The following is a 27,605-nucleotide window of genomic DNA, read 5'->3' as shown; positions in this document are numbered from 1 at the left end:
ATTTCTCCAGCACTACTACTTACTAATACTAATTTCTTTCCGATCCTCAATCTCTCTAGTCTCTTGGCTCCCCAATATTTCAGGGAGGTTTTTTCCTGTCTTCCTCCATGAGGGCAGGCACACAATATTGTTTCCTTATTACCCATTATAAACTGTACATTCTCTGTAATGGGCCCCCATTTGTCTTTACTAACCTTTTCCTTTTAACATACCTATAGAAGCTTTTACAGGCTGTTTTATGTTCCTTGTTAGTTTAATTTCATATTCTATCTTCTCTTTCTTTCCCAGTTTCTTGGTTGTCCTTTGCTGATTTTAAATTGCTCCCAGTGCCCAGGCTCATTACTTTGTTTGGCTATTTTATATACCTCTTTCCTTTGATCTGACAGAGTCCTTAACTTCTCTTGTTAGCCATAGTTGGATCAATTTTCCTGCTGGGTTTTTTGTACCTTAAAGGAATGGAAATATGTTGCAAACCATGTATTAATTCTTTAATTGCTAGCCACTGCCTGTCCACTGTTATATCTTTAAATGTAGATCCCCAATCTAGCTCAGCCAACTTGCCCCTCATACCTTTGTAGTTTCTTTTGTTTAGATTAAAGACCCAACTTTTGGATTGAACTCCATCACTTTCAAGCTTCATGTGAAATTCTATCATATTATGGTCACTCTTCCCTAAAGGCTCCTTTACAAGAAGATTATTAGTTAGCCCTTTCTCATTGCACAATACTAGAGCTAAAATAATCCATTCCCTGGTTGGTTGCTCAATATACTGTTCTAGAAAACCACTGAGTATACATTCCAGGAATTTGTCCTCCTCAGCATTACTGCTCATTAGGGTTATCCAGTTGGTAGACAGATTGAAGTCCCCAATGACTTTTTTTATTCATTTAGGGGATGTGGGATTAACTGGCTAGGCCACACTTATTGCCCATCCCTAACTGCCCCTTGAGAACATAGTGGTGAGCTATCTTCTTGAACTGCTGCAGTCCATGTGGTGTAGATACACCTACAGTATGGTTACGGAGGGAGTTCCAAGATTCTGACCCAACGACAGTGAAGGTACAGCGATGTATTTCCAAGTCAGGATGGTGAATGGCTTGGAGAGGAATTTCCAGATGGTGGTGTTCCCATGTCTCTGCTGTCCTTGTCCTTCTCAATGGTAGCGGTCGTGGGTTAGGAGTGCTGTCTAAGAAGCCTTGGTGAGTTCTTGCAGTGCATCTTGTAGATGATACACACTGCTGCCACTGAGGATCAGTGGTGGATAGGGTGAATGCTTGTGGATGGGGTGCCAATCAAGCAGACAGCCTGGATGGTATCGAGCTTAAGTGCTGTTGGTGCTGCACTTATCCAGGCAAGTGGAGAGGATTCCAGCATCCTCTTGACTTGTGCCTTGTGAACGGGCTTTGGGGAGTCAGGGGGTGAGTTAATCTCTGCAGGATTCCCAGCCTCTGACCTGCTCTTGTAGCCACAATATTTATATGGCTAATCCAGTTCAGTTTCTGGTCAATGGCAACCCAAAAGATGTTGATAGTGGGGAATTCAGTAATGGTAATGCCATTGAATGTCAAGTGGCAATGGTTAGATTCTCCCTGGTTGGAGATAGTCACTGTCTGACACTTGTGTGGCATGAATGCTATTTGCCACTTGTCAGCCCAAACCTGGATATTGTCCACATCTTGCTGCATCTGGATATAGACTGCTTCAGTATCTGAGGAGTTGCGAATGGTGTTGAACATTGTACAATCATCAGTGAACATCCCCACTCCTGACCTTACGATGGAAGGCAGGTATTTGATAAAGCAACTGAAGATAGTTGGGCCGAGGACACTACCCTGAGGAACTCCTGCAATGATGTCCTGGAACTGAGATGATGGACCTCTAACAAGCACAACCATCTTCCTTTGTGCTAGGTGTAATGCCAACCAGCAGAGAGTTTTCTCCCTGATTCCCATTGGCTCCAGTTTTGCTAAGGTTCCTTGATGCAACACTCGGTCAAATGCTGCCTTGGTGTCAAGGGCAGTCACTCTCACCTCACCTTGGGAATTCAGCTCTTTTGTCCATGTTTGACCCAAGGCTGTAACGAGGTCAGGAGCTGAGTGGCCCTGGCGGAACCCAAACTGGGCATCAGTGAGCATTGTATTGCCAAGTAAGTGCTGCTTGATAGCACTGTTGATGACCCCTTCCATTACTTTACTGATGGTCGAAAGTAGATAGATGGGATGGTAATTGCCAAGGTGGATTTGTCCTGCTTTTTGTGTACAGGACATACCTGGGCAATTTTCCACATTGCCGGGTAGATGCCAATGTTGTAGTGGTACTGGAACAGCTTGGCTAGGGGCATGGCAAGTTCTGGAGCACAAGCCTTCGGTACTATTGCCAGAATATTGTCAAGTTCCATAGCCTTTGCAATATCCAGTGCCTTCAGCCATTTCTTAATATCATGTGGAGTGAATCGAATTGGCTGAAGACTGGCATCTGTGATGCTGGGGGCCTTTGAAAGAGGCCGAGATGGATCATCCACTCAGCACTTCTGGCTGACGATTGTCACAAATGCTTCAGCCTTACCTTTTGCATTGCTGGGCTGGGCTGGGCTGGGCTCCCCCATCAATTTTGGAGCCTCCTCCCCCAGTGAGTTGTTTAATCATCCAGCATTATTCATGACTGGATATGGCAGGACTACAGAGCTTAGACCTGATTGGTTGTGCAGTCACTTAGTTCTATCACTTGCTGTTAGGCACGCAAGTGGTCCTGTGTTATAGTTTCACCAGGTGGACACCTCATTTTTAGGTCTGCCTGGTGCTGCTCTTGGCATGCCCTCCTGCACTCTTCATTGAACCAGGGTTGACCCTGGCTTGGTGGTAATGGTAGAGAGCGGGGATATACCAGCCCATGAGGTTACAGACTGTGGTTGGGTATAATTCTGCTGCTGCTGATGACCCACAGCACCTCATAGTAGCCCAGTGTTGAGTTGCTAGATCTGTTTAAAATCTATCCCATTTACCCAGTGGTAGTGATACACACAACATCATGGTGGGTATCCTCAATGTGAAGACGGGACTTTGTCTTGACAAGAACTGTGCGGAGGTCACTCCTACCGATACTGTCGTGCAGAGATGCATCTGTGGCAGGTAGGTTGGTGAGGATGAGAATGTTGTTCCCTCTTTTTGGTTCCCTCATTTCAGGCTGCAAACCCAGTCCAGCAGCTCTGTCCTTTGGGACTCGACCAGCTATGTCTGTACTGGTGCTACCAAGCCACTCTTGGTGATGGATATTCAAGTAGCCCACCCTTGCCACCCGCTGTGCTTCCTTCAAATGTTGTTCAACATGGAGGAGTACGGATTCATCAGCTAAGCAGGGGCAGTATGTGGTGATCAGCAGGAGGTTTCCTTGTCCATGTTTGACCTGATGCCATGAGACTTCATGGGGTTTGGAGTCGATGTTGAGGACTCTCAGTGCAACTCCCTGCTGACTGTGCTGCCACCTTTGTTGGGTCTGCCCTGCCAGGGGGATAGGGATAGTGATGGTGGTGTCTGGGGGATCTGTAAGGTATGATTCCGTGAGGATGACTATGTCAGGCTGTGGCTTGACCAGTCTGTGAGACAGCTCTCCCAATTTTGGCACAAGACCCCAGAAGTTAGTAAGGAGGACGTTGCAGGGTCAATGAGGCTAATCTGCCGTTGTTGTTTCCAGTGCCTAGGTTGATGCTGGGTGACCCGTCTGGTTTCAGTTATCATTGACTTTCTCACAGTTTGATACAACTGATCAGCTCGCTCGGCCAATTCAGAGGCATACAAGAGTCAACCACATTTGCTGTGGATCTGGAGTCACATGTAGGCCAGTTAGGGATGGCAGATTTCATCCCCTAAAGGGCATTAGTGAACCAGATGGGTTTTAATGACAATCATTAGACTTGTAATTCTAGATTTTTATTGGATCACACTGGCATCCAGGAGCTCCCACATCAGCTGCCCTGCCATCCTTATTGTAGCTTAATTAACTAATCATTGTCTTGGTTCTTTCTAAATTAAATTAATGCCTCTTCTCACCACCTCTTACTGTATTAATTTAAATCTCAGTAATCCAATAAACACTATCAGTTAAGATTAAAAGACATAATCACTAGTTTCTTACTTCCCTTCTGCTAAAATCTCTAAATCAATTCTAAGGTTTAGAATCACATTTTTCTAATTTCCTAACAGCAGTTACTCATCAGCCAATCACCTTATGACATTCCTCTGATGTCACTTCCCTTTTTTCAAACTTGGAGCACTCATGGATTTCTTTCTGTGCATCTCCCACAGGTCCACCTCTCTCCCAGAAGATAATGAGTGCTGCCAGGCTATTTAAACATGGGGCATCGCAGCTGAGCCCAATCCTTATGTCATTCACAGAATCACAGTGCAGAAGAGGCCCTTTAGCCCATCGAGTCTGCACCGACATGTGAGAAACAGCTGACCTACCTCCCTAATCTATTTATCAGCACTTGGCCCAAAGCCTTGAATGTTATGACGTGCCAAGTGCTCATCCAGATACTTCTTAAAGGATGTGAGGGAACCCGCCTCATTCAACGCTAGTACACGCACTTTTCCAGAAGGATAGGAGTGGGATCTTTGACTCACCATAGAAACATTGAAAATAGGAGCAGGAGTAGGCCACTCGGTCCTTCAAGCCTGCTCCGCCATTTAATATGATCATGGCTGATCCTCTACCTCAAGCCATTCTTTCTCTCCATACCCCTGGATGCCCCTAACATTCAAAAAACTATCAATTTCTTTCTTGAATATACTCAGTGACCCGGCCTCCACAGCTTCTGTGATAGAGAATTCCACAGGTTGACCACCCTCTGAGTGAAGAAATCTTTCCTCATCTCAGTCCTAAATGGCCTGCCCCTTATCCCGAGACTGTGGCCCCTGGTTCTAGACTCCCTAACCAGGGGAAACATCCTCCCTGCATCTAGCCTGTCTAGCCCTGTTAGAGTTTTATACGTTTCAATCGAATCCCTTCTCATTCTTCTAAATTCTAGTGAATACAGGCCCAGCCGAACCGATCTCTCCTCATACGCCAGTCCTGCAATCCTCCCTCGCTAGCCCAGGTCACACAGCCAATGATACATGTACAAGCCGCTATTTTAGCACAGATCAGGAAACTCAGACCAGACATGAAACTTGGTCCTGAAGATTGCACCATTTGTCTGCTTTGTATGGAACGATGTATTGAAACCTCACAGGTCAGCTGTAGCACTGAAAAGCCGTCAAGATGACTATTGGAATGCTGTCTCAAGGGGAGAAAATTCATTTCAATTGTACTGGTCAGACCCCATCTGGAGCAACTGCACCTCAGAAAGGATATACTGGCCTTGGAGGGGATGCAGCAAAGATTCATTAGAATTATCCCTGGGCTAAATTATGAGGACAGGTTGCGTAGAGTAGGCTGCATTTCCTCAACCATAGAAGACTGAGGAGTGACCTGAGGTATTTAAAATGTTAAAATGGATTGGCAATGGTAGATACGGAGAAACTCTGGTGGGGAGAATCCAAAAAATGAGGGTATAATCTTACAATTAGAAATTAGCCATTCTGGAATGAATTCAGGAATCACTCTTTCAGACAAGGGTAGTGAAAATCTGGAATTAACTCCATCAAAAGGCTGTGGATATTATGCAGCAACTGCAGCTTTCCAGAGAGAGAGAGAGACAGATCTTTTGTTAGGCAACAGGGATGAAAGGATATGTAACAAAGGTGTGCAGATGGAATTAAGGTACAGGTCAGCCAATTCCTATGCACCACTGTACCCTCCACCTCCCACATTACATATCATGTCTTAACCCTAGATCTTTGCTTCCCTGCTCCACTGAGGAACCAGTGAAAGTCCTGACAGCAAGTGATCTAAATTTAAACTTACAGCTAGTTAAGAATTCAGTGCTAAAATGAAAGTTACCACTTCTGTACATCCCTTTTCCATTACTTTTCCTCTCTCAGTTATGGACAGGCTGAGTATTACAGGCCACATGCAGCTCAGCATTTAGCTCAGGCTAAACCCACCTCAACAATAACACTGTTGAAGTGTTACAGTCTTATTTCTCTTCCTAGCTATAATTGCAGTCTTACCCTCCCACTAGCAAAAAACTATGAGAGTGTGATGATTGGTTGAAGCCGAGAATTCACCTGAGACCCCTGTGGGAGGAGAGTCACATAGTTGGAGCTGAATAGATCGGACAATCTTCAGTTAAGTTTTATATCATGCATAAATGATTTTCAGAAGCTTTCTGGTTTGGAAAAGAATGATGAATACACCCCTAGTGTTTGCTGTAAGAGTGTCAGGCTCTACAAAAACACCATCACCTACAACCTAACCAATATTTGGTAAACCATCAATAATCTTTAAAACTATCATCACATTCTGCAGGCAGTTTAGACAGCTAAGAGATATTAAACATTTAATGATTAGAGTGTTTCTTCTTCTCCAGTTGCTCAGCAAGTTTGCACAGTGGCTGCAAAACCACACACGTTCCATTCCTTGGTCTATGCTGAATTAACAAGTTTTAAAAGGCATTAAACATCAGGACCTCTGCCCTAAGGAAGAGAAACCACCTCAAGCTTGGGATTAACTACAATGCCTGCAGAGCTGAACAGAGCGCTGACTGATACTCTGCTGCTCAGTCTCAAACCTAAATAAAACTCAATTAGGGTAAGGAATCAGAAAGTTGCCAAAACACATTGAACCAAATCCATTAAGAGTCAGCATATTCAGGCTGAGGAAGAAACTACAGAGAGAGAGGGGTCAGTGTCTTTCTCACTGAGTCACAGCTGATCATTCACTCACTTCCCTTTCACAGCTGGTCACTCACTCCATTTTTATTGAGGCCAAACGCAGCGTTGTCAGTTTTGGAGGTGGTGATGGAGGAACCAGATAGTACATGAGCTCCACCTGCAGTCAGCTTTCCACATGTTCTAACCAAACTGGGAGAACAGGGCCAACAATGGGGTTAATGTAATCCCTGCTTAACACAAAATTAAATGAGATGGTGTCAAGATGCATGAATCCCTTTTACCAAATTCCTCTTCTCCATATGGAAAAACAATCATACCCAAGTCCCATGTGAACAGTGAGCTTGCAACTCCTCCACATCATTCCAAATTACTTGCAACTATATTTAATAAAGCATAAAAGCTGAAGCTGCTAACAGTCCTGATTTCACTTTAGAAAACACTAATGGACTCCCCTGATGGCACAAGTAAATACACTTCCCAGCATGGTGCTGAGTCAGAAGGATCATGAGGATCCTAGGCCCCATCATCAGCCTGGGCTGAATTAACTGTTCTCGCTTGGGCCATCAGTGAAAACCCCAAAATTGGTCTGCACAGTTCAGGAAACCGCTGCCACATCCTTCTCCACTGTGCCTTCGCAAAGCAGGCCCAGAAAGAGATGTAGTAGTTTTTGTCCAGGTTCATCCCAAGCAGCCTCGTGATTAAGGACTCTGTGCTCTTTGGGCTGTTACCAGGGGGACACACCGAGATAACTTCAACTGTAGTTGGAGGATTATCAACTCGGTGAAAGACTCTCTTTGGTCGGCATGAAAGTTGCTGGTCTTCCAGTGCAGATAGTTGACGATCGCTGCTGCAGACTGGCAGAGAGTTGACGATCGCTGCTGCAGACTGGCAGAGAGTTGACGATCGCTGCTGCAGACTGGCAGAGAGTTGACTATAACTACTGCAGACTGGGCAGAGAGTTGACGATCGCTGCTGCAGATTGGCAGAGAGTTGACGATCGATGCTGCAGACTGGCAGAGAGTTGACTATAACTGCTGCAGACTGGCAGAGAGTTGACGATCGCTGCTGCAGACTGGCAGAGAGTTGACGATCGCTGCTGCAGACTGGCAGAGAGTTGACTATAACTGCTGCAGACTGACAGAGAGTTGACTATAACTGCTGCAGACTGGCAGAGAGTTGACGATCGCTGCTGCAGACTGGCAGAGAGTTGACTATAACTGCTGTAGGCTGGCAGAGAGTTGACTATAACTGCTGTAGGCTGGCAGAGAGTTGACTATAACTGCTGCAGACGGGCAGAGAGTTGACTATAACTGCTGCAGACTGGCAGAGAGTTGACTATAACTGCTGCATTCTGGCAGAGAGTTGACTATAACTGCTGCAGACTGGCAGAGAGTTGACTATAACTGCTGCAGACTGGCAGAGAGTTGACTATAACTGCTGTAGGCTGGCAGAGAGTTGACGATCGCTGCTGCAGACTGGCAGAGAGTTGACTATAACTGCTGTAGGCTGGCAGAGAGTTGACTATAACTGCTGCAGACTGGCAGAGAGTTGATAATCGCTGCTGCAGACTGGCAGAGAGTTGACGATCGCTGCGGCAGACTGGCAGAGAGTTGACTATAACTGCTGCAGACGGGCAGAGAGTTGACTATAACTGCTGCAGACTGGCAGAGAGTTGACTATAACTGCTGCATTCTGGCAGAGAGTTGACTATAACTGCTGCAGACTGGCAGAGAGTTGACTATAACTGCTGCAGACTGGCAGAGAGTTGACGATCGCTGCTGCAAACTGGCAGAAAGTTGACTATAACTGCTGCAGACTGGCAGAGAGTTGACGATCGCTGCTGCAGTCTGGCAGAGTGTTGACGATCGCTGCTGCAGACTGGCAGAGAGTTAACTATAACTGCTGCAGACGGGCAGAGAGTTGATGATCGCTGCTGCAGACTGGCAGAGAGTTGACTATAACAGCTGTAGGCTGGCAGAGAGTTGACTATAACTGCTGCAGACGGGCAGAGAGTTGACTATAACTGCTGCAGACGGGCAGAGAGTTGACGATCGCTGCTGCAGACTGGCAGAAAGTTGACTATAACTGCTGTAGGCTGGCAGAGAGTTGACTATAACTGCTGTAGGCTGGCAGAGAGTTGACTATAACTGCTGCAGACGGGCAGAGAGTTGATGATCGCTGCTGCAGACTGGCAGAGAGTTGACTATAACAGCTGTAGGCTGGCAGAGAGTTGACTATAACTGCAGCAGACGGGCAGAGAGTTGACTATAACTGCTGCAGACGGGCAGGGAGTTGATGATCGATGCTGCAGACTGGCAGAGAGTTGACGATCGCTGCTGCAGACTGGCAGAGTGTTGACGATCGCTGCTGCAGTCTGGCAGAGAGTTGACTATAACTGTTGCAGACTGGCAGAGAGTTGACGATCGCTGCTGCAGACTGGCAGAGAGTTGACGATCGCTGCTGCAGACTGGCAGAGAGTTGACGATCGCTGCTGCAGACTGGCAGAGAGTTGACTATAACTGCTGCAGACGGGCAGAGAGTTGACTATAACTGCTGCAGACTGGCAGAGAGTTGACTATAACTGCTGCAGACTGGCAGAGAGTTGACGATCGCTGCTGCAAACTGGCAGAGAGTTGACTATAACTGCTGCAGACTGGCAGAGAGTTGACGATCGCTGGTGCAGTCTGGCAGAGTGTTGACGATCGCTGCTGCAGACTGGCAGAGAGTTGACTATAACTGCTGCAGACGGGCAGAGAGATGATGATCGCTGCTGCAGACTGGCAGAGAGTTGACTATAACTGCTGTAGGCTGGCAGAGAGTTGACTATAACTGCTGCAGACGGGCAGAGAGTTGACTATAACTGCTGCAGATTGGCAGAGAGTTGACGATCGCTGCTGCAGACTGGCAGAGAGTTGACTATAACTGCTGTAGGCTGGCAGAGAGTTGACTATAACTGCTGTAGGCTGGCAGAGAGCTGACTATAACTGCTGCAGACGGGCAGAGAGTTGATGATCGCTGCTGCAGACTGGCAGAGAGTTAACTATAACAGCTGTAGGCTGGCAGAGAGTTGACTATAACTGCAGCAGACGGGCAGAGAGTTGACTATAACTGCTGCAGACTGGCAGAGAGTTGACGGTCACTGCTGCAGACTGGCAGAGAGTTGACTATAACTGCTGCAGACTGGCAGAGAGTTGATGATCGATGCTGCAGACGGGCAGAGAGTTGACGATCGCTGCTGCAGACTGGCAGTGTTGACGATCGCTGCTGCAGACTGGCAGAGAGTTGACTATAACTGCTGCAGACTGGCAGAGAGTTGACGATCGCTGCTGCAGACTGGCAGAGAGTTGACGATCGCTGCTGCAGACTGGCAGAGAGTTGACGATCGCTGCTGCAGACGGGCAGAGAGTTGATGATCGCTGCTGCAGACTGGCAGAGAGTTGACGATCGCTGCTGCAGACTGGCAGAGAGTTGATGATCGCTGCTGCAGACTGGCAGAGAGTTGATGATCGCTGCTGCAGACTGGCAGAGAGTTGATGATCGCTGCTGCAGACGGGCAGAGAGTTGACGATCGCTGCTGCAGACTGGCAGAGAGTTGACTATAACTGCTGCAGACGGGCAGAGAGTTGACTATAACTGCTGCAGACTGGCAGAGAGTTGACGATCGCTGCTGCAGACTGGCAGAGAGTTGACGATCGCTGCTGCAGACTGGCAGACAGTTGATGATCTCTGCTGCAGACGGGCAGAGAGTTGATCTCTGCTGCAGGCTACATATTCCAAGACCCAGTCCTCGTGCTGCATGCACAAAAGCTTGGGGCAGCTGCTGCAGATGGAGAAAGGTCAATCTATAAAGCCCTTCTGCTGTAGTACATCAAGTGGTTGGTAATCATGTGAAACTCCTCGAGCTGCGTTTGCCATGAAATATTGGAAATATAAGCTGTCATTGTAAGTGCAGTGAGGCATCTCGGAGAGTCTCGTTCTGTATTGGAAGAAGCTGCTCTGTTTTGCATTTTAAATAAAGTCAACTTTGAGCTGTTATGAAATGCACTTTTATAAATTTCATGAACAAATTATATTTTTCAAAAAATAAACTTTCAAGAGTGGGAAGGTTGAAAAATATCGGCCTGGACTGGTGTTCCCTGACATGTTGGTAGAGTAGGATCTGTGGTCTTCTGTGGTCAACTGTACCATCTACAGTGCTGCCCCACAGCTGCGTAGGCCACTGAAACAACGTATTTCCACATGAACATAATAATAGAAAGCAATCATCTATGGAACTGCACCCCAACTCCACTTTGAGCCGATCAGAGAAGTGGTGGAAAAACACTGTTGGGAGTGTGCGACACCATGTTGGTGAAACATTCCAACATTGCATAGCACATGGGTCTGTGACATGTTCTAACAGAAAGGTGCAGGTAGTACCAAAGCACCCCCTGGTGGGCATGCAGTCACACAGCAATACATATCAATACTGCACAGTTATTCAATTGGCTTCTCACTCCAGGAGGCTTCAGACAAGGTTCTTAATTTGATTCCAGCTCCCTGTGTTCCCCATTTTAAAAAAAAATTGCCCTCTAGATGCCAATGTGAACCTTTCTCTTCTCACAGAACCATCCTTTGCTACCTTTGAGTCAGTTGGCAATAGTTGCAGTGTCCCTACCTTTGTTGAATTTATGCACTGGAATTTTCTTAAGTTGCTCCTTTGACAGTCGGCTTGTCCGGATTCTGCGCTGATACTGCACACATCTCACTATCTACAAGACACAAAATAAAGTGAGAACTCAGGCCAGAGGAGACGTAGACAATCACCTCATGTTATTAAGCTGTGGTGGCTGCACAAAATCACTCAATGTTCTTCTCACAGTTTGCGACCCTGCCCCTGTAACAACTCATACTTACTGAACTATCCCAAAGCGCTTGACAGAAGCGTGAAGAAGCAAAGTTGGACACTAAGCCACATAAGGAAATATTATGACAGGTGACCAAGTGCTTGGACAAGAGGTAAGCAAGTTTTAAGGAGTGTCTTAGGGAAGGAAAGGGAGATAGAAAGGCAGAGAGGTTGAGGGAAGGAATACTAGGGCTTTGGGTCCAAGCAGCTGAGCACACAGTCTCCAAAGGTGAAGTGATTAAAATTGGAGATGCTTAAGAGGCCAGAAGTGGAGAAATGTGGATATCTCAGAGGTTGTGGGGCTGAAGGAGCTCCCAGAGATAAAGGAGGGACGAGGCTATTAAAAACAATGATAAAATTCTAAAATCAAGGTGTTACCTAAAAGGGTGATAAGGTGAGTGAGACTTGGTGCAAGTCAGGACACAGGCCTCAAGTTAATGAAAGGTAGAACACGGGTCACAGCCAGGGACATTGGAATAGTCCAGTTCAATGTAATAAAGACACGGATGACTCTCAAGCTGGGGCAGAGGCAGAGTCATGCGATGTTATGAAGGTGAAATGAGGTGGTCTTACTGATGTCACTAACATGTGATCAGAGGCTCATCTCAAGTGACACCAAGGTCATGCACTGTCTGGTCCAGCCTTGGACAGTTTCCACAGAGAGGGATGGAATTGATGGCTCAGGAATGCAGTTTATTCCAGAAACCTAGGTCAACGTCTTTGGTGTTGCCAATATTTCACTGCAGAAAATTACTGCTCATCCAGTATTGGATGCCACTCAAGCAGTCTGAAAATTCAGAGACAGCAGAAGGGTGGAGGGAGAGGTGATGGTGAAGTAGACAAAGTAAAAGTGGACAAATCTCCAGGTCCAGGTGATTTGTGTCCCAGACTGCTGATGGAGGCAAGGGAGGAGATCGCAGGGGCTCTGACCCAAATTTTTAACCCCTCTCTGGCCACGGGGGAGGTGCCAGAGGACTGGAGAACAGCTAATGTGGTTCCGCTATTTAAGAAGGGTTGTAGAGATAAGCCAGGGAACTACAGGCCAGTGAGTCTCACGTCAGTGGTAGGGAAACTATTGGAGAAAATTCTGAAGGAGAGAATCTATCTCCACTTGGAGAGGCAAGGTTTGATGAGGGATAGTCAGCATGGCTTTGTCAGAGGGAGGTCATGCCTAACAAATTTGATTGAATGTTTTGAGGACGTGACCAGGTGTGTAGATGAGGGTAGTGCAGTTGATGTAGTTTATATGGATTTCAGCAAAGCCTTTCACAAGGTCCCACATGGGAGACTTATAAAGAAGGCAAGTGCACATGGGATACAGGGTAATTTGATAAGGTGGATTCAAAATTAGCTTAGTTGTAGGAGACAGAGGGTGATGACAGAAGGATGTTTTAGCGACTGGAAGTCAGTGTCCAGTGGCGTATCACAGGGATCTGTGCTAGGTTCCCTATTATTCATCACTTATATAACTCACATAGATGACTATGTGGGGGGTAGAATTAGTAAGTTTGTGGATGACCCAAACATTGGCCGGGTGGTTAACAGTGAGGTTGAGTGTCTTGGGCTACAGGAAGATATAGACGAGATGATCAAATGGGCAGATAAGTGGCAGATGAAAGTTAGCCTTAAAAAGTGTGAGGTGATACACTTTGGAAGGTGTAATTTGACAAGGAAGTATTCAATGAATGGCATGACACTAGGAAGTTCGGAGGAACAAATGGACCTTGGCGTGTGTGTGTCCATAGATCTCTGAAGGTGGAAGGGCATGTTAGTGGGGTGGTGAAAAAGGCACATGGGACACTTGCCTTTATCAATCGAGGCATAGATTACAAAAGTAGGGAGGTGATGTTGGAGTTGTATAGAACCTTGGTGAGGCCACAGCTGGAGTACTGTGTGCAGTTCTGGTCACCACATTATAGGAAGGATGTGATTGCACTGGAGGGGGTGCAGAGGAGATTCACCAGGATGTTGACTGGGATGAAACATTTAAGTTATGAAGAGAGGTTGGATAGACTTGGGTTGTTTTTGTTGGAGCAGAGAAGACTGAGGGGCGACCTGATCGAGGTGTACACGATTATGAGGGGCATGGACAGGATGGATAGAGAGCAGCTGTTCCCCTTAGTTGAAGGGTCAGTCACAAGGGGGCATAAGTTCAAGGTGAGGGGCAGGAGGTTTAAGGGGGATGTGAGGAAAAACTTTTTTACCCAGAGGGTGGTGACGGTCTGAAATGTGTTGCCTGGGAGGGTGGTGGAGGCGGGTTGCCTCACATCCTTTAAAAAGTACCTGGATGAGCACTTGGCACATCATAACATTCAAAGCTATGAGCCAAGTGTTGGTAAATTAGATTAGGGAGGTAGGTCAGGTGTTTTTAATATGTTGGTGCAGACTCGAGGGGCTAAAGGGCTTCTTCTGCACTGTGTGATTCTATGATTCAGCAGCGTTTCTGGGAACCTGGTCAATTCAGTTATGATATAATAAAACAAAACACTTCTGTATTTATCTTACTATAAACACCAGCAAATATATCTGCACCACCCAAGATGGCAAGACAGATTTGAAGCAAACAGCTCAGCTCAGGTTCTCTCTCCTGTGCAAAGCTTTAGCTAATCTCAGTTGTAATCAGTTTGCTACAACACCCTCAGCAGCACTAGGATGATCCACAATGAGGAAAAATCAGCCAAGGTGTGAGGTGCGAGTACTGATCCAATAGCTCTTGCTGGGAAATATGCAAGGATGTCCGAGCAAGGCATCAAGATCTAATGTGGCTCCATCACACAGCGCCCAATGCCTCAGTGTACAGACCCTCACACAAAAAGAGTGAGATATCAGAGGTAGTGTGGGGTGGGAGGGGAACTAATGCCTATTGAATTGTACCACAGTGAAAGCCATCATCTTCAGAGGAGGAGAGACAAAAAAACAACACAGAAGAGCATTTTCAGGTAGCAATCTACCTTGGAAATACATTACAGTTATCAAATGTACAGCCAACAGGTCAATGCCAGCAACTGGAACAGCCAGTGGGTCAATGACAGCAAGCAGAGGAGTTCCTCAGCCCCTTAAATGTGTACGAGAGACCTAGAGGCCATGCATGGTGAAAAATTATTCCCACTGATGGTTGCACAGCAAACAAGGCGACACAGGTCAAACATTCTCACTGCATGTTGCTTTGCTGTTTTGAATTTCAAGGCCTCTTTTGATATTATATGCTGCAACTGCCAGATCCCACACCATGCTTAGGGAGGAGCACACACTGCACGGTCCCAAGGACCCTTGCTCCCCTTGTCGCCTACCCCAGTCCCCACCCCCAGCTGCTGTCTCAGAGCTCGGGTAGCCGATTATATTTTGAGTAACAACGTTTTTGAAAAGAGTTCACTTCCTATGTATTCTTTAAATGCTGGAATGATAGGGAGTTGACTTGAATGTCGGTTTTCAAACAAATAATGTGAGGAATGGAGATGGTTATTATTTCTGGTCAAATCAATGGTTCTCAATCTGATTAGAAAGTCAGATTAGTTTTCCTTCTGTGTGGTTATCCTTAGGTCCAAGTGAAAATTGCTTTTGAAACAGGTGAAAGAAATCTGAATCTTGCTGTACAGAAAGGAGTAAGATAGTGTACAGAATGTGAAAGGAGCACTACACTGCACTCCCAACACAGAACAGCAAAGGTTTGATACAGTAATGCTCCTTCTGCACTGTCCCCATCAAACACACCCAGGACAGGTACAGCACGGGGTTAGATACAGAGTAAAGCTCCCTCTACACTGTCCCCATCAAACACTCACAGGACAGGTACAGCACGGGGTTAGATACAGAGTAAAGCTCCCTCTACACTGTCCCCATCAAACACTCCCAGGACAGGTACAGCACGGGGTTAGATACAGAGTAAAGCTCCCTCTACACTGGCCCCATCAAACAGTCCCAAAACAGATACAGCTCGGGGTTAGATACAGAGTAAGCTTCCTCTACACTGGCCCCATCAAACACTCCCAGGATAGGTACAGCACGGGGGTTAGATACAGAGTAAAGCTCCCTTTACACTGTCCCCATCAAACACTCCCAGGACAGATACAGCACGGGGTTAGATACAGAGTAAAGCTTCCTCTACACTGTCCCCATCAAACACTCCCAGGACAGGTACAGCATGGGGTTAGATACAGAGTAAACTCCCTCTACACTGTCCCCATCAAACACTCCCAGGACAGGTACAGCACGGGGTTAGATAGAGAGTGAAGTTCTCTTTATGCATTTCCCAAGTGACCCAGTTCCAAACTTAGTGGAAAACTTCCCAGTGGAGCAGTGCAACATTTCTCCACATCTCACATCAGCCACTGTCACCACCATGTTCGCCAGTCTGTCAGGCTGTCAATTAGTGGCAAATTTGAAACAGCTTTTAAAATAGATTCTACACCAAATTGTTGACTAAATTCAGCATCCTCTTGCCTTTTTCCAGCTGAGCAGTAGCACAACACAGATGTATTTCACACTGTGCACTTACCATGACAGTAATCATTACGACAATCACAATTCCAACAACGCCAGTGAACGGAATGAGGTAATATCCCAGCGGGAAGTTGAAGTCTGGCATCAGTACAATGTATGCACTGTGAATAGACAGAACAACGAGGAATGTTTGGAGTGGTGACTGATACAGGCAGTTCTGATATTCTGGGAAAAACACTTCCCCTACAACTGAAACAAACAGAACTAATATGCAAACAAACATCACAGTTCAGCACCTTTTTCCTCATGGAAATGACCACTGCAGTGCAATTAGACCCACTGCACAATACTACAGATGGGAGAGAGACAGAAGCGAAGCCACACCCCCTCCCCCCAACTCCCTCATGATGTCAAAGGAGCTGTAGGTGATTGTGATGTCATGAGCTTCAAGATGAACATTAAACATGGTGCAGTTTTCACAAGAGAATCTCTCAGCAGCTTCTACACAAAGGCTAGTAAATCCAGTGTGTTTCCCTTAGACTGACCACTATCACCTCCAAAGGCTGAACAAAAGCTTGTCCATTTTTCAAATTTTTGTTCGCTGAGGGAAGATTTATATTCTCCTCTGCTCCAGATTCACAACCCATTCCTACCCAAGTTGCTTGCTTCCATCCCCTCCATCTGCAACACTGCTGCTCTTAAAGCAGTTGCCTAGGTGGGGGAGGGGCTGCATGATTACGGCAAAGTGGACAGAGTCAGAGTTATCATAGTGCAGGAGGGCAGCACTCAAGCCAATTATGCATTGGTGAGCTATCCGATTAATAATATTTGTTGGCAATGAACATCACCAACGAGAGCAAATCTATCCACCACTTCATGACATTACCATTACTGAATCCCCCACGAGCAACATTCTGGGGCTTACCATTGACCAGAAACTGAACTGGACCATTCATAAAGACAGTGGCTACAAGAACTGGTCAGAGGCTGTGAATTCTGTGGAGATTAACTTATCTCCCGACTCCCCAAAGCTAGTCCACCATCTACAAGGCACAAGGCAGGAGTGTGGTGGAGTACTCTCCATTTGCCTGGATGAGTGCAGCTCCCACAACACTCAAGAAGCTCAACACCATCCAGGACAAATCAGTCTGTTTGATAGGCATCACATCCACCACCTTGAACACTTACAACCTCCACCACCAGCACATAGTGGCAGCAGAGTGTATCATTGACAAAACGCACTGCAGCAACTATCAACATTCCAAACCCATGACTTCCACCACCTAGAAGGACATAGGCAGCAGGCATATGGGAAGATCACCACCTTCAAGTTTGCCTTTAGGTCACACATCATTCTGACTTGGAAAGAGAATCCCCATTCCTTCGTTGCTGCTGGGTTAAGATCATGGAACACCCTCCCTAACAGTATTGTGGGTGAATCAACACCATGTGGAGTGCAGCATTTCAAGGCTGCAGCTCACCACCACCTTCACAAGCCCCTATCGGGGGACAGGCAATAAATTCTGGCCCAGCCACAATCTCAGTGAACAAATTAAAGTTTCACTCCCTGCCTTTTCCCCTTAGCCCTGAAAAACGATCCCCCTGCAGGTATTTATTTATCCAATTCTCTTTAGAAAGCAACCACTGAATCTGCTTCCACTGCCTTTTTATGGCAGAAAGTTCCAGATCATTACAACTTGCTGTGTAATAAGAACTTTCATCTTGGTCTGCTTCTTTTGCTGCAATAACTTCTATTTGACTGATTTGCTCGTGTAAATGTCAGCACAGGAGAATTTAAATGCTGGTTTACAAACACTGAGCTTCTGTGGAGGAGGGGGGGATGCAGAAGGAAGTAAATAATGTTGAAAATAACCCCTCCGTACACAAAGGTTTGTGGTGAATGATGTGGGACTTTGAGCTCAGCTGATCACAGACCAAGGGTCAGTCAGAGCTGTGACCCTCTGTGCCAGTACAAATTCATGTGTCAGATGACCCACTGAGACTGAGGAGAGTGTGGGGAAGATAGCAGCAGCACGTGGGTCTCCCCAGAGCATCTACAGCTCTCAAAATTATAAGTGTACTTATCTTTGGAGGGTGGGGGCTGGGTCACAGGGGAAATTAGAATTAAGAGACAGACTGATGTTGCTAAGGGTACATACTGGCTTACAGGAAGCAGGATATTGAATCAGAGATTAATGCTGACTCAGAGTTTGAAAATGTATTTGGGAGTTCCAAAGGATAACATGAAATGGTGACCATGCCCTAAAATATGACATTTACAGCATACTTATAGATGCTTACAATGACCATGATATAATACAACTAACCTGCAGTGTTTATCACCTACCCTTTATCATAAGTGAACAGAGACTTCAGGAACTGGGAAGCATGGACCCCAATAAACACAGACGGGATTGTTATCTGGTGTCTGATCTCCTCTGCAGAATTAAATAAAATGCCAGTCAACAACCAAGTTTGAAATAGTTGCCTCCCCTGCCCCATGCCAAGATTTCTACAGCGTGTTTGGCTGACCTGCTCTCACAGGCCACTGCCAATACCAATCCAAACCACTTCTAGCAGGAGTTCAGCTTCCACATGCTCCTCATTAGGAATCTAATCTGCATTCAACTCCTCCCGCCAAAGGCAAAGTTCAGGCAGGAAGCGACCCAATCGCAGACATATGAAAATAGGTTTAAGTAACTATTTAAAACTCTGACCACATTTTGTACAAAACACCAATTGCTGAACAACTTTAAAAAGAGAAAGCCAGCCATTTCCTGCCTATCTCAACAATTCCAGTTGTCTGAAAATGAGGAGGGGTCAAGGGGCTACCAAATCCAAAGTAACTTCCAATGAGAATTGGAGTAACCTCAGAGATACTTAGGCCATTGGCCTTGAGCAGTGAGCTCAGTGGGAACATCACTGAAGACTGGAGAGGAGGGAAGCTGCCTATACAACATTCAATAAGGATGCAGAAGAATGTGGGAGACAGTTGTAATTCTGGCATGATGTTCTACTAGGTCTGTTCATGGTAATTATTCATGGTGAATAACACCGTGAGAAGTGACAAACAAGGCTAATCTGATGATAGAATTAAATTATTTAGTGCTTTTTGTTGTGGTCTATTGCAAAGGGAAAGGAATATAAAAGTAGGGATGTTTTGCTATAGTTATACAGGGGTGGGATCACATCTGGAGTAGTGTGCATCGTTTTGGTTTCTCTATTTAAGAAAGGATCAGAAACAGTTCAGAGGAGGTTCACTCGACTGATACCTGGGATGGGGGGCAATTACCTTATGAGGAAGGGTTGGACAGGCTGGGCCTGTATATACTGCAGTCCAGAAGACACAGGTGATCTTATTGAAACACTGAAAGATCCTCAGGAGGCTTGACAGACTGGATGCTAAAAGGAAAAACTCAATAAGTCTGGCAGCATCGGCGGAGAAGAAAAGAGTTGACGTTTCGAGTCCTCATGGTGTTCTGTCGAAGGGTCATGAGGACTCGAAACGTCAACTCTTTTCTTCTCCGCCGATGCTGCCAGACCTGCTGAGTTTTTCCAGGTAATTCTGTTTTTGTTTTGTATTTCCAGCATCCGCAGTTTTTTATTTTTTGTTTTTGGATGCTAAAAGGATGATTCCCCTTGTGGGAAAAACTAGAACTAGGGGACAGAGTTTAAAAATATGGGGCCTCCCATTTAAGATGGAGATAGGTAGAAATATTTTTCTCTCAAAAGGTCCTGAGTCTTTGAATTCTCTTCCCCAGAGGCAGGGTCAATGAATATCTTTAAGGCAGTGGCAGATAGATTGTTGACTAACAAGGTTATCAGGGTAAATGGAATGTGGAGTTGAAGCCACAGTCAGATCAGCCATGATCTTACTGAATGGAGCAGCTGGCTTGAGGGGCTGAATGGTCACCTCCTGCTCCGAATTCGTATGTTCATGTAGAGGGAGCTTTACTCTGTATCTAACCCCGTGCTGTACCTGTCCTGGGAGTGTTTGATGGGGACAGTGTAGAGGGAGCTTTACTCTGTATCTAACCCCGTGCTGTACCTGTCCTGGGAGTGTTTGATGGGGACAGTGTAGAGAGAGCTTTACTCTGTATCTAACCCTGTGCTGCACCTGTCCTGGGTGAGTTTGATGGGGACAGTGTAGAGGGAGCTTTACTCTGTATCTAACCCCGTGCTGTACCTGCCCTGGGAGTGTTTGATGGGAACAGTGTAGAGGGAGCTTTACTCTGTATCTAACCCCGTGCTGTACCTGCCCTGGGAGTGTTTGATGGGGACAGTGTAGAGGGAGCTTTATTCTGTATCTAACACCGTACTGTACCTGTCCTGGGAGTGTTTGATGGGGACAGTGTAGAGGGAGCTTTATTCTGTATCTAACCCCGTGCTGTACCTGCCCTGGGAGTGTTTGATGGGGACAGTGTAGAGGGAGCTTTACTCTGTATCTAACCCCGTGCTGTACCTGTCTTGGGTGAGTTTGATGGGGACAGTGTAGAGGGAGATTTACTCTGTATCTAACCCCGTGCTGTACCTGTCCTGGGAGTGTTTGATGGGGACAGTGTAGAGGGAGCTTTACTCTGTATCTAACCCCGTGCTGTACCTGTCCTGGGAGTGTTCGATGGGGACAGTATAGACGGAGCTTTACTCTGTATCTAACCCCGTGCTGTACCTGTCCTGGGAGTGTTTGATGGGGACAGTGTAGAGGGAGCTTTACTCTGTATCTAACCCCGTGCTGTACCTGTCCAGGGAGTGTTTGATGGGGACAGTGTAGAGGGAGATTCACACTGTATCTAACCATTTGCTGTAACTGTTCAGGGTGAATTTGATGGGGACAGTGTAGACTGAGATTTAATCTGTATCTAAACCCGTGTTGTACCTGTCCTGGGAGTGTTTGATGGGGACAGTGTAGAGGGAGATTTACTCTGTATCTAACCTCATGCTGTACCTGTCCTGGGAGTGTTTGATGGGGACAGTGTAGAGGGAGATTTACTCTGTATCTAACCTCGTGCTGTACCTGTCCTGGGAGTGTTTGATGGGGACAGTGTAGAGGGAGCTTTAATCTGTATCTAACCCCGTGCTGTACCTGTCCTGGGAGTGTTTGATGGGGATAGTGTAAAGGGAGCTTTACTTTGCCATTTTACCAGTGGCAGGGTAGGTGGCTCAGCTGTCCTTGTCTGACATGAATTGGAACTCTTAAATAGCTAAGAACAACTTAAGGGTCTCTTCAGGCCAATTGTATTTTATCAGCTGAGGGTGGGCCCCATGTCAAGTGTGGAGACTGCCTGGTGTAGCCTGGGGGCCTCCTTGCAAGCTCTTGTGAGTGGGAGTGGGGGCAGTGGGGGGGCATGGTGAGTTTGGGTGGGGGTCTCTGACTGGGCACCCTGCAACCCATGGATGCCGCCCCTCCTACCCCCACCCCACCCCACCATGGCAGCATTGCCTTCTTGAAAACAACTATCCTAGTGCCCCAAAACCAGCAACACCTCCCCCTCCTGCCCCCAACCTACCGCTGAGTGGCCCCAGCAAGCACCATCCCACCTCTCTGGACCTGGTGCCTCCTCCAAGGTAGCTGGAGCTGTGTGGTCACAGTCCTAGCAGTGGCCACCACCTCTGGGACAGCTGAGCTGGCTGCCCTCTGACTGGCCAGCAGCTCTTGGAACTGAGACCCCGTCCTTTGACCCAGCAGTGGGCAGTTAATTGCCTGAATGTAAAATCCCATCAGTGTTCCCAGATCCGGCTGTGACAGGGTCATCCCCGACTTTCTGGTCTGAGCAGAGGAACACTGCTGCCCCGTAGAAATCTGGCCTGTTTCTGACCCGTGCTGCATGTGCCTTGGGAGCATCTGGCGTGAAAACAGGAAAACAAAATGCAAGATATTCCATTCCCTTGTAATGACTCGCATATTAGAGAAGAGTCAGCCATTCATAGGATCAGGACAACTGAGCTATAGTTTCAAGCGAAAAACTTTTGAAGGAACTTATTCTCACTGGCACCTTTAAATCAGAAATGATTTGATCACACTTCACTTTTCTGTAATTTACCCCCAGAACACCAGTTAACATGTCTTCGCTGGTTTAATGTAATTGTTAACTAGGCTGAGATCAACTAATGGAACACAGACTAGAGATTGAAATGGTATAGGGTTTTCTTCTAGACCAACTCCTCTTTATTTACTTTGCTGCGCTGATATAAAATTAAGTTGTAAATGAACAAGTCCCGAGACTAAGGTCATGGTTCACCAGGCGGCAGTGTTTCCCTGTGCTCCTATAGGCTTCAGAACTCAGACAACCTACAGAAGGCACCTCAGAGCTCTAGAGAAGTACCAACGGCAGTGCTTTCGCAAGATCCTCCAAATCCACTGTCCAGAAAGGCAGTCCAACAGCAATGCCCTCTCCCGAGCCAACATGTCCAGCACTGAGGCACTAATCACTCAAAACCAGCTTTGTTGGGCAGGACATGTGGCTCCTATGCCTGACACCAGACTCCCGAAGCCACTGCTCCACTTGGAATGCAGCTGTGGAAGGAGGGGCTCTGAGGAGGACGGCAGAAATTAACAAGTGAACGTTGATTTTGGAATTCTGAGGAGTTGGAACTAACCATTGCTTGAGCGCATGCTGAGCAGTTGGTCCGAATCAACATTGTGCACTATTGCAGCTTTGTATCCAGCCTGCTGTGCCTGAAGTACCTGCAACAAAAAAAAAGTGCATTTCTCACTAGTGCAGGACTTTAAGCAGTTAGACAAATTGAAGCTTTTTCCTATGCAAACATTTGTTTTTCTTATTTGATTGTAAATCAGAAATGAGATGGGGATTCCCCCCAGCATCAGGTTCACACACCACCAAGTGTGATACTGAAGCCACACAAGGAGTTGGGTGGGGTGGGGAGACATTGCTGGAAGGATTGTCCAATTCAGTTTCTGAAATAAAAGTAGATAAAGAGATACAACAAAGGCTGGGCACCCATTCAGGATGGGATACATCTCAGGTTGCTTAAGGAAATAAGGCTGGTAATTGCAGAGTTACTAGCCATAATCTTTCAAGAACTGGAAGACTGAATATTACACCCTTGGTCAACAAATGGGGAGAAGGGTAAACCCAGAAACTACAGGCCAGTCAGTTTAATGTCAGTGCTGAGAACAATTTTAGAAGTAGAGGAGACTTACTAGAATAGTTCCAGGTATAAAGGGTTACAGTTACATAGATAGGTTGGAGAAGCTGGGGTTATTCCTTTGGGAGTGCAGAATGACAGCAGGTTATCTCATGGGGGCATTTAGAGGAAATCAGGAAAAAACACTTTTCAAGGGTTAAATGGTGGATAAGCAGAGGGCACAGATATAAGGTGATTGCCCAAAAAAAACACCAGAGGCAAGACACAGAAAAACTTTTTTGTGTAATAAGCTGGTGATTTGGAATGCAATGTTGGATAGGGCGGCGGCAATGGTTTCAATAGTAGCTTTTCAAAAGGGAACAAAGAGAAAAAAAATTGAAGGAATATGGGCAACGATCTGGGAAGTGGGACCTACTGGACTGCTCTTCGAAAGAGCCAGCAGACTCGATGGGCTGAATGACTCTGGTGGATGTGGTGTCCACAGTAAAATCTGCTCCAAACTGCCAACAGATGACTGCTGCAGGATTTCAATCCCAACACTAACATCCTTCACCTCAATCACAAAATTTAGAAAAAGATGATAACAAAATGACTGCAGGGGTGTGGTGAAGATTCCTCTTTGTGACTGGGTCTTATCTCAGTAATATGTGAACAAGCATGTGAAATTTCCCGGCTCCTTCCTCTTCCCATCGTTCACAAATTAAATCAAATCATAATCATCATGGCCCTGTGCAACTCACTGCTGCGTCACTGTGACATTTCAGCTTTGAAGATACAGAGACAATATAATCCAAGTATTCCAGACATTTAGCTGTTCAGTATGGAATATTCCCCAGGTAGTGGTATCACTCGAGTTTAATGTGCTACATACCTTGACATCGAAATTGCACCCATATCTGCGAATCAGAACGATAAAGTCAAGGATGGTGGTGTTTGAAGGGGGTGGTGCGATGGGTTCACAAGCATTATCAGGCTTTGCAAATACCAGATAACCCTACAAAAGTTGAAAGAGAAATATTTTTGACTTTCAATTGGAAACCTAATTCTTTCCTATTTGAAAAGCCACTCTTGAGACCTGACCATCTGCACTTACAAAGGAGGTCAATGTGGGCTTGTCTTCCCAAATCAAGGTAAATGCCTAACTCACACCCAGTACCTCCTCAGGGACAAAGGCAGAAAGCTGCCAATTTATTTGCAGAGTAATAAAACATGGAACTAAGTCTTCCACTAATTTGGTACAAACCATCACACAACTCCTCCCTTTCTCAGCTCCCAAACTTTGAAGACAGAAAGTTTAAATGTTTCCTAATCTTCTCAGGAGTCTCCAGTTCCTTTCCCTGCCCTTCTCCAACATGAGTATGCAGTGCATCCATTTAAAGATTGTCCAACTATCCTTGTTCATCTCTGCTCTGAAGGGGAGAAACCAAAAAGATAGGAGAGAATGAGCATCTTAGTACTTTATACATTCTCACCTTGCTTTGACAATGTCACATAACTACACCTGTGGTACAATTACTGCGAACGTGTACACTTAGCCTCACTAGAGTAGCCAGAGTGTTTTAACTCAGCAATGTTAAAAATATTACAATCAAACGAAGTCCAATAATAAAATAAATCTCCCAAAGCGTGCTTATTTCCCCTTTGATTTATACAGCACCATTCCTAATTGTATGCTTCACTGTCAATCAAGCACTTTTGAAATGTAGTCATTCCAGTAATATAAGGAGCAGCACCAGGCATACTTAAAAAGCAGGTGTCAACACAGGACTACTTGCATGCTAAACAGCACAGCAGCAAGTAATAGACAGAGCTAAGCGATTCCACAATGAGCAGCTCAGATCTCTTAAGTTCTGCAGTCGTGACTGATGGTGGACAATTAAACAACTCATTGGAGGCGGCTCCACATTAGTGCAAAAGATAAGGCTGATGCATTTGCAACAATCTTCAGCCAGAAGTGCCGAGCTGATCAATTTAGACCTCCTCCAGAGCTCCTCAGCATCACAGATGCTGAGATGCCCTCAGCCAATTTGATTTACTTCATGCAATATCAAGAAACGGCTGAAAGCACTGGAGACGACAAAGACTATGGGGCTTGACAATATTATGCCAATTGTACTGAAGACTGGTGCTCCAGAACTTGCCATTCCCCTAGCCAAGCTGTTCCAGTACAGCTACAACACTGACATCTACCCAGAATGTGGAAAATTGTCCAGAAACGTCTTGTACACAAGCAGGCCAAATCCAACCCGGCCAATTACCGCCCCATCAGTCTACTCTCCATCATCAGTAAAGTAATGGAAGGGGTCATCAACAGCGCTATCAAGCGGCACTTGCTTAGCAATAACCTGCTCACTGACACTCAGTTTGGGTTTCGCCAGGGCCACTCAGCTCCTGACCTCATTACAGCCTTGGTTCAAACATGGACAAAAGAGCTGAACTCCCGAGGTGAGGTGGGAGTGACTACACTTGACACCAAGGCAGCATTTGACTGAGTGTGGCATCAAGGAGCCCTAGCAACACTGGAATCAATGAGAATCAGGGAAATCTCTCTGCTGGTTTGAGTCATACCTAGCACAAAAGGAATATGGCTGTGGTTCGAGTCATAGAGGTCTACAGCACAGAAAAAGGCCCTTTGGCCCATCAAGTCTGTGCTGGTCAAACAAGTACCTAACTATTCTAATCCCATTTTCCAGCACTAGGCCCATAACCTTGTATGCCATGGCATCGCAAGTGCACATCCAAATACTACTTAAATGTTATGAGGGTTTCTGCCTCTACCACCCTTTCAGGCAGACTCCTACCACCCTCTGGGTAGAAAAATTCTTCCTCACATCCCCTCTAAACTTCCTGCCCCTTATCTTAAATCTATGTCCCCTGGTTATTGATCCCTCCACGAAGAGGAAAAGTTCCTCCTTGTCTACACTATCTATGTCCCTCATAATTTTATACACCTTAATCATGTCCCCCTCAGTCTCCTCTGCTCCAGGGAAAATAACCCTAGTCTATCCAATCTCTCCTCATAACTAAAACTCTCCAGCCCAGACAACATCCTGGTAAATCTTCTCTGCTCTCTCTCTAGTGCAATCACATCCTTCCTATAATGCGGGTTCCAGAACTGCACGCAATACTCTAGCTGTGGCCTAACCAGCGTTTTATACAGTTCCAGCATAACCTCCCTGCTCTTACATTCTATGCCTCTGCAAGTAAAGGCAAGGTTGCTGGAGGCCAATCATCTCAGCTCTAGGACATCACTGCAAGAGTTCCTCAGGGTAGTGTCCTTGGCCCAACCACCTTCAGCTGCTTCACTGATGACCTTCCTTCCACTATAAGGGCAGAAGTGGGGATATTTGCTGATGATTGCACAATGTTCAGCATCATTCGTGACTTCTCAGACACTAAAGTATCCATGTCCAAACGCAGGAAGTCCTGGACAATATCCAGGCTTGAGCTGACAAGTGCCAAGTAACATTCGTGCACACAAGTTCCAGGCAATCACCATCTCCAACAAAAGAGAATCTAACCATAACTCCAAGACATTCAATGGCATTACCATCACTGAATCCCCCACTATCAACATCCTGGGGGTTACCATTGACCAGAAACTGAACTGGACCAGCCATATAAATACTGTGGCTACAAGAGCAGGTCAGAGGCTGGGAATCCTGCAGCGAGTAACTCACCTCCTGACTCCCCAAAGCCTGTCCATCATCTACAAAGCACAGGTCAGGAGTGCAAAGAAATACTCTCCACTTGGATAAGAGCTCCAACAACACTCAAGAAGCTTGGCATCATCCAGGACAAAGCAGCCTGCTTGATTGGCACCACATCCACAAACATTCGCTCTTCCACCACTGACACAGAATAGCAGCAGAAGCTCTGCAGCAACTCACCAAGGCTCCTCAGACAGCACCTTCCAAACCCATGACTGCTAGAACCTAGAAGGGCAAGGGCAGCAGATACAAGCGACCACCATCACCTGCAAGTTCCACTCCAAACCACTCACCATCCTGACTTGGAAATATATCGCCGTTCCTTCACTGTCGCTGGGTCAAAATCCTGGAACTCCGTCCCTAACAGCACTGTGGGTGTACCTACACCACATGGACTGCAGTGGTTCAAGAAGGCAGCTCACCACCACTTTCTCAAGGGCAACTAGGGATGGGCAATAAATGCTGGCCCAACCAGCGATGCCCACATCCCATGAATGAATAAAAAAAGCACAGCAGCCAATTTGCACCCAGCAAGATCCTACAGACAACAATGAAATGACCAGGTCATCTGTTTTTTGGTTTAATGTCTCATCTACAAGAAGACACGTGTGACCGTGCAGCACTCCCCAAGTACTGGACCTTGGCGTTAACTTGGAACTGTGTGCAAGTCTCTGAAATGAACTTGAATCCACC

The 27,605-nt window shown here is 46.2% G+C and overlaps 1 protein-coding gene across 5 annotated transcripts in view; it reads right to left on the bottom strand.

Annotated features, from left to right (window-relative positions):
- The window catches only part of LOC121272261 (E3 ubiquitin-protein ligase RNF167-like), a 108,190-nt gene that overhangs the window by 59,496 nt on the left and 21,089 nt on the right, over positions 1-27,605 (bottom strand). For all 5 annotated transcript variants that reach the window (XR_005941861.1, XR_005941862.1, XM_041178799.1 and 2 more), the window contains 5 exons: positions 24,074-24,196; positions 22,693-22,780; positions 18,443-18,533; positions 16,151-16,256; positions 11,428-11,521 (listed from right to left, as the gene is read on the bottom strand). Coding sequence is in view for 3 of the 5 variants with exons in the window: in XM_041178799.1 (XP_041034733.1) it covers positions 11,428-11,521; positions 16,151-16,256; positions 18,443-18,533; positions 22,693-22,780; positions 24,074-24,196 (502 nt within the window). In the remaining 2 variants the exon portion in view is untranslated. The remainder of the gene's footprint in view (positions 1-11,427; positions 11,522-16,150; positions 16,257-18,442; positions 18,534-22,692; positions 22,781-24,073; positions 24,197-27,605) is intronic.

The sequence above is a fragment of the Carcharodon carcharias genome, chromosome 33, assembly GCF_017639515.1.
Source record: "Carcharodon carcharias isolate sCarCar2 chromosome 33, sCarCar2.pri, whole genome shotgun sequence".
NCBI classification, from domain to species: domain Eukaryota; kingdom Metazoa; phylum Chordata; class Chondrichthyes; order Lamniformes; family Lamnidae; genus Carcharodon; species Carcharodon carcharias.
This window is presented reverse-complemented; position numbering and strand designations above follow the sequence as displayed.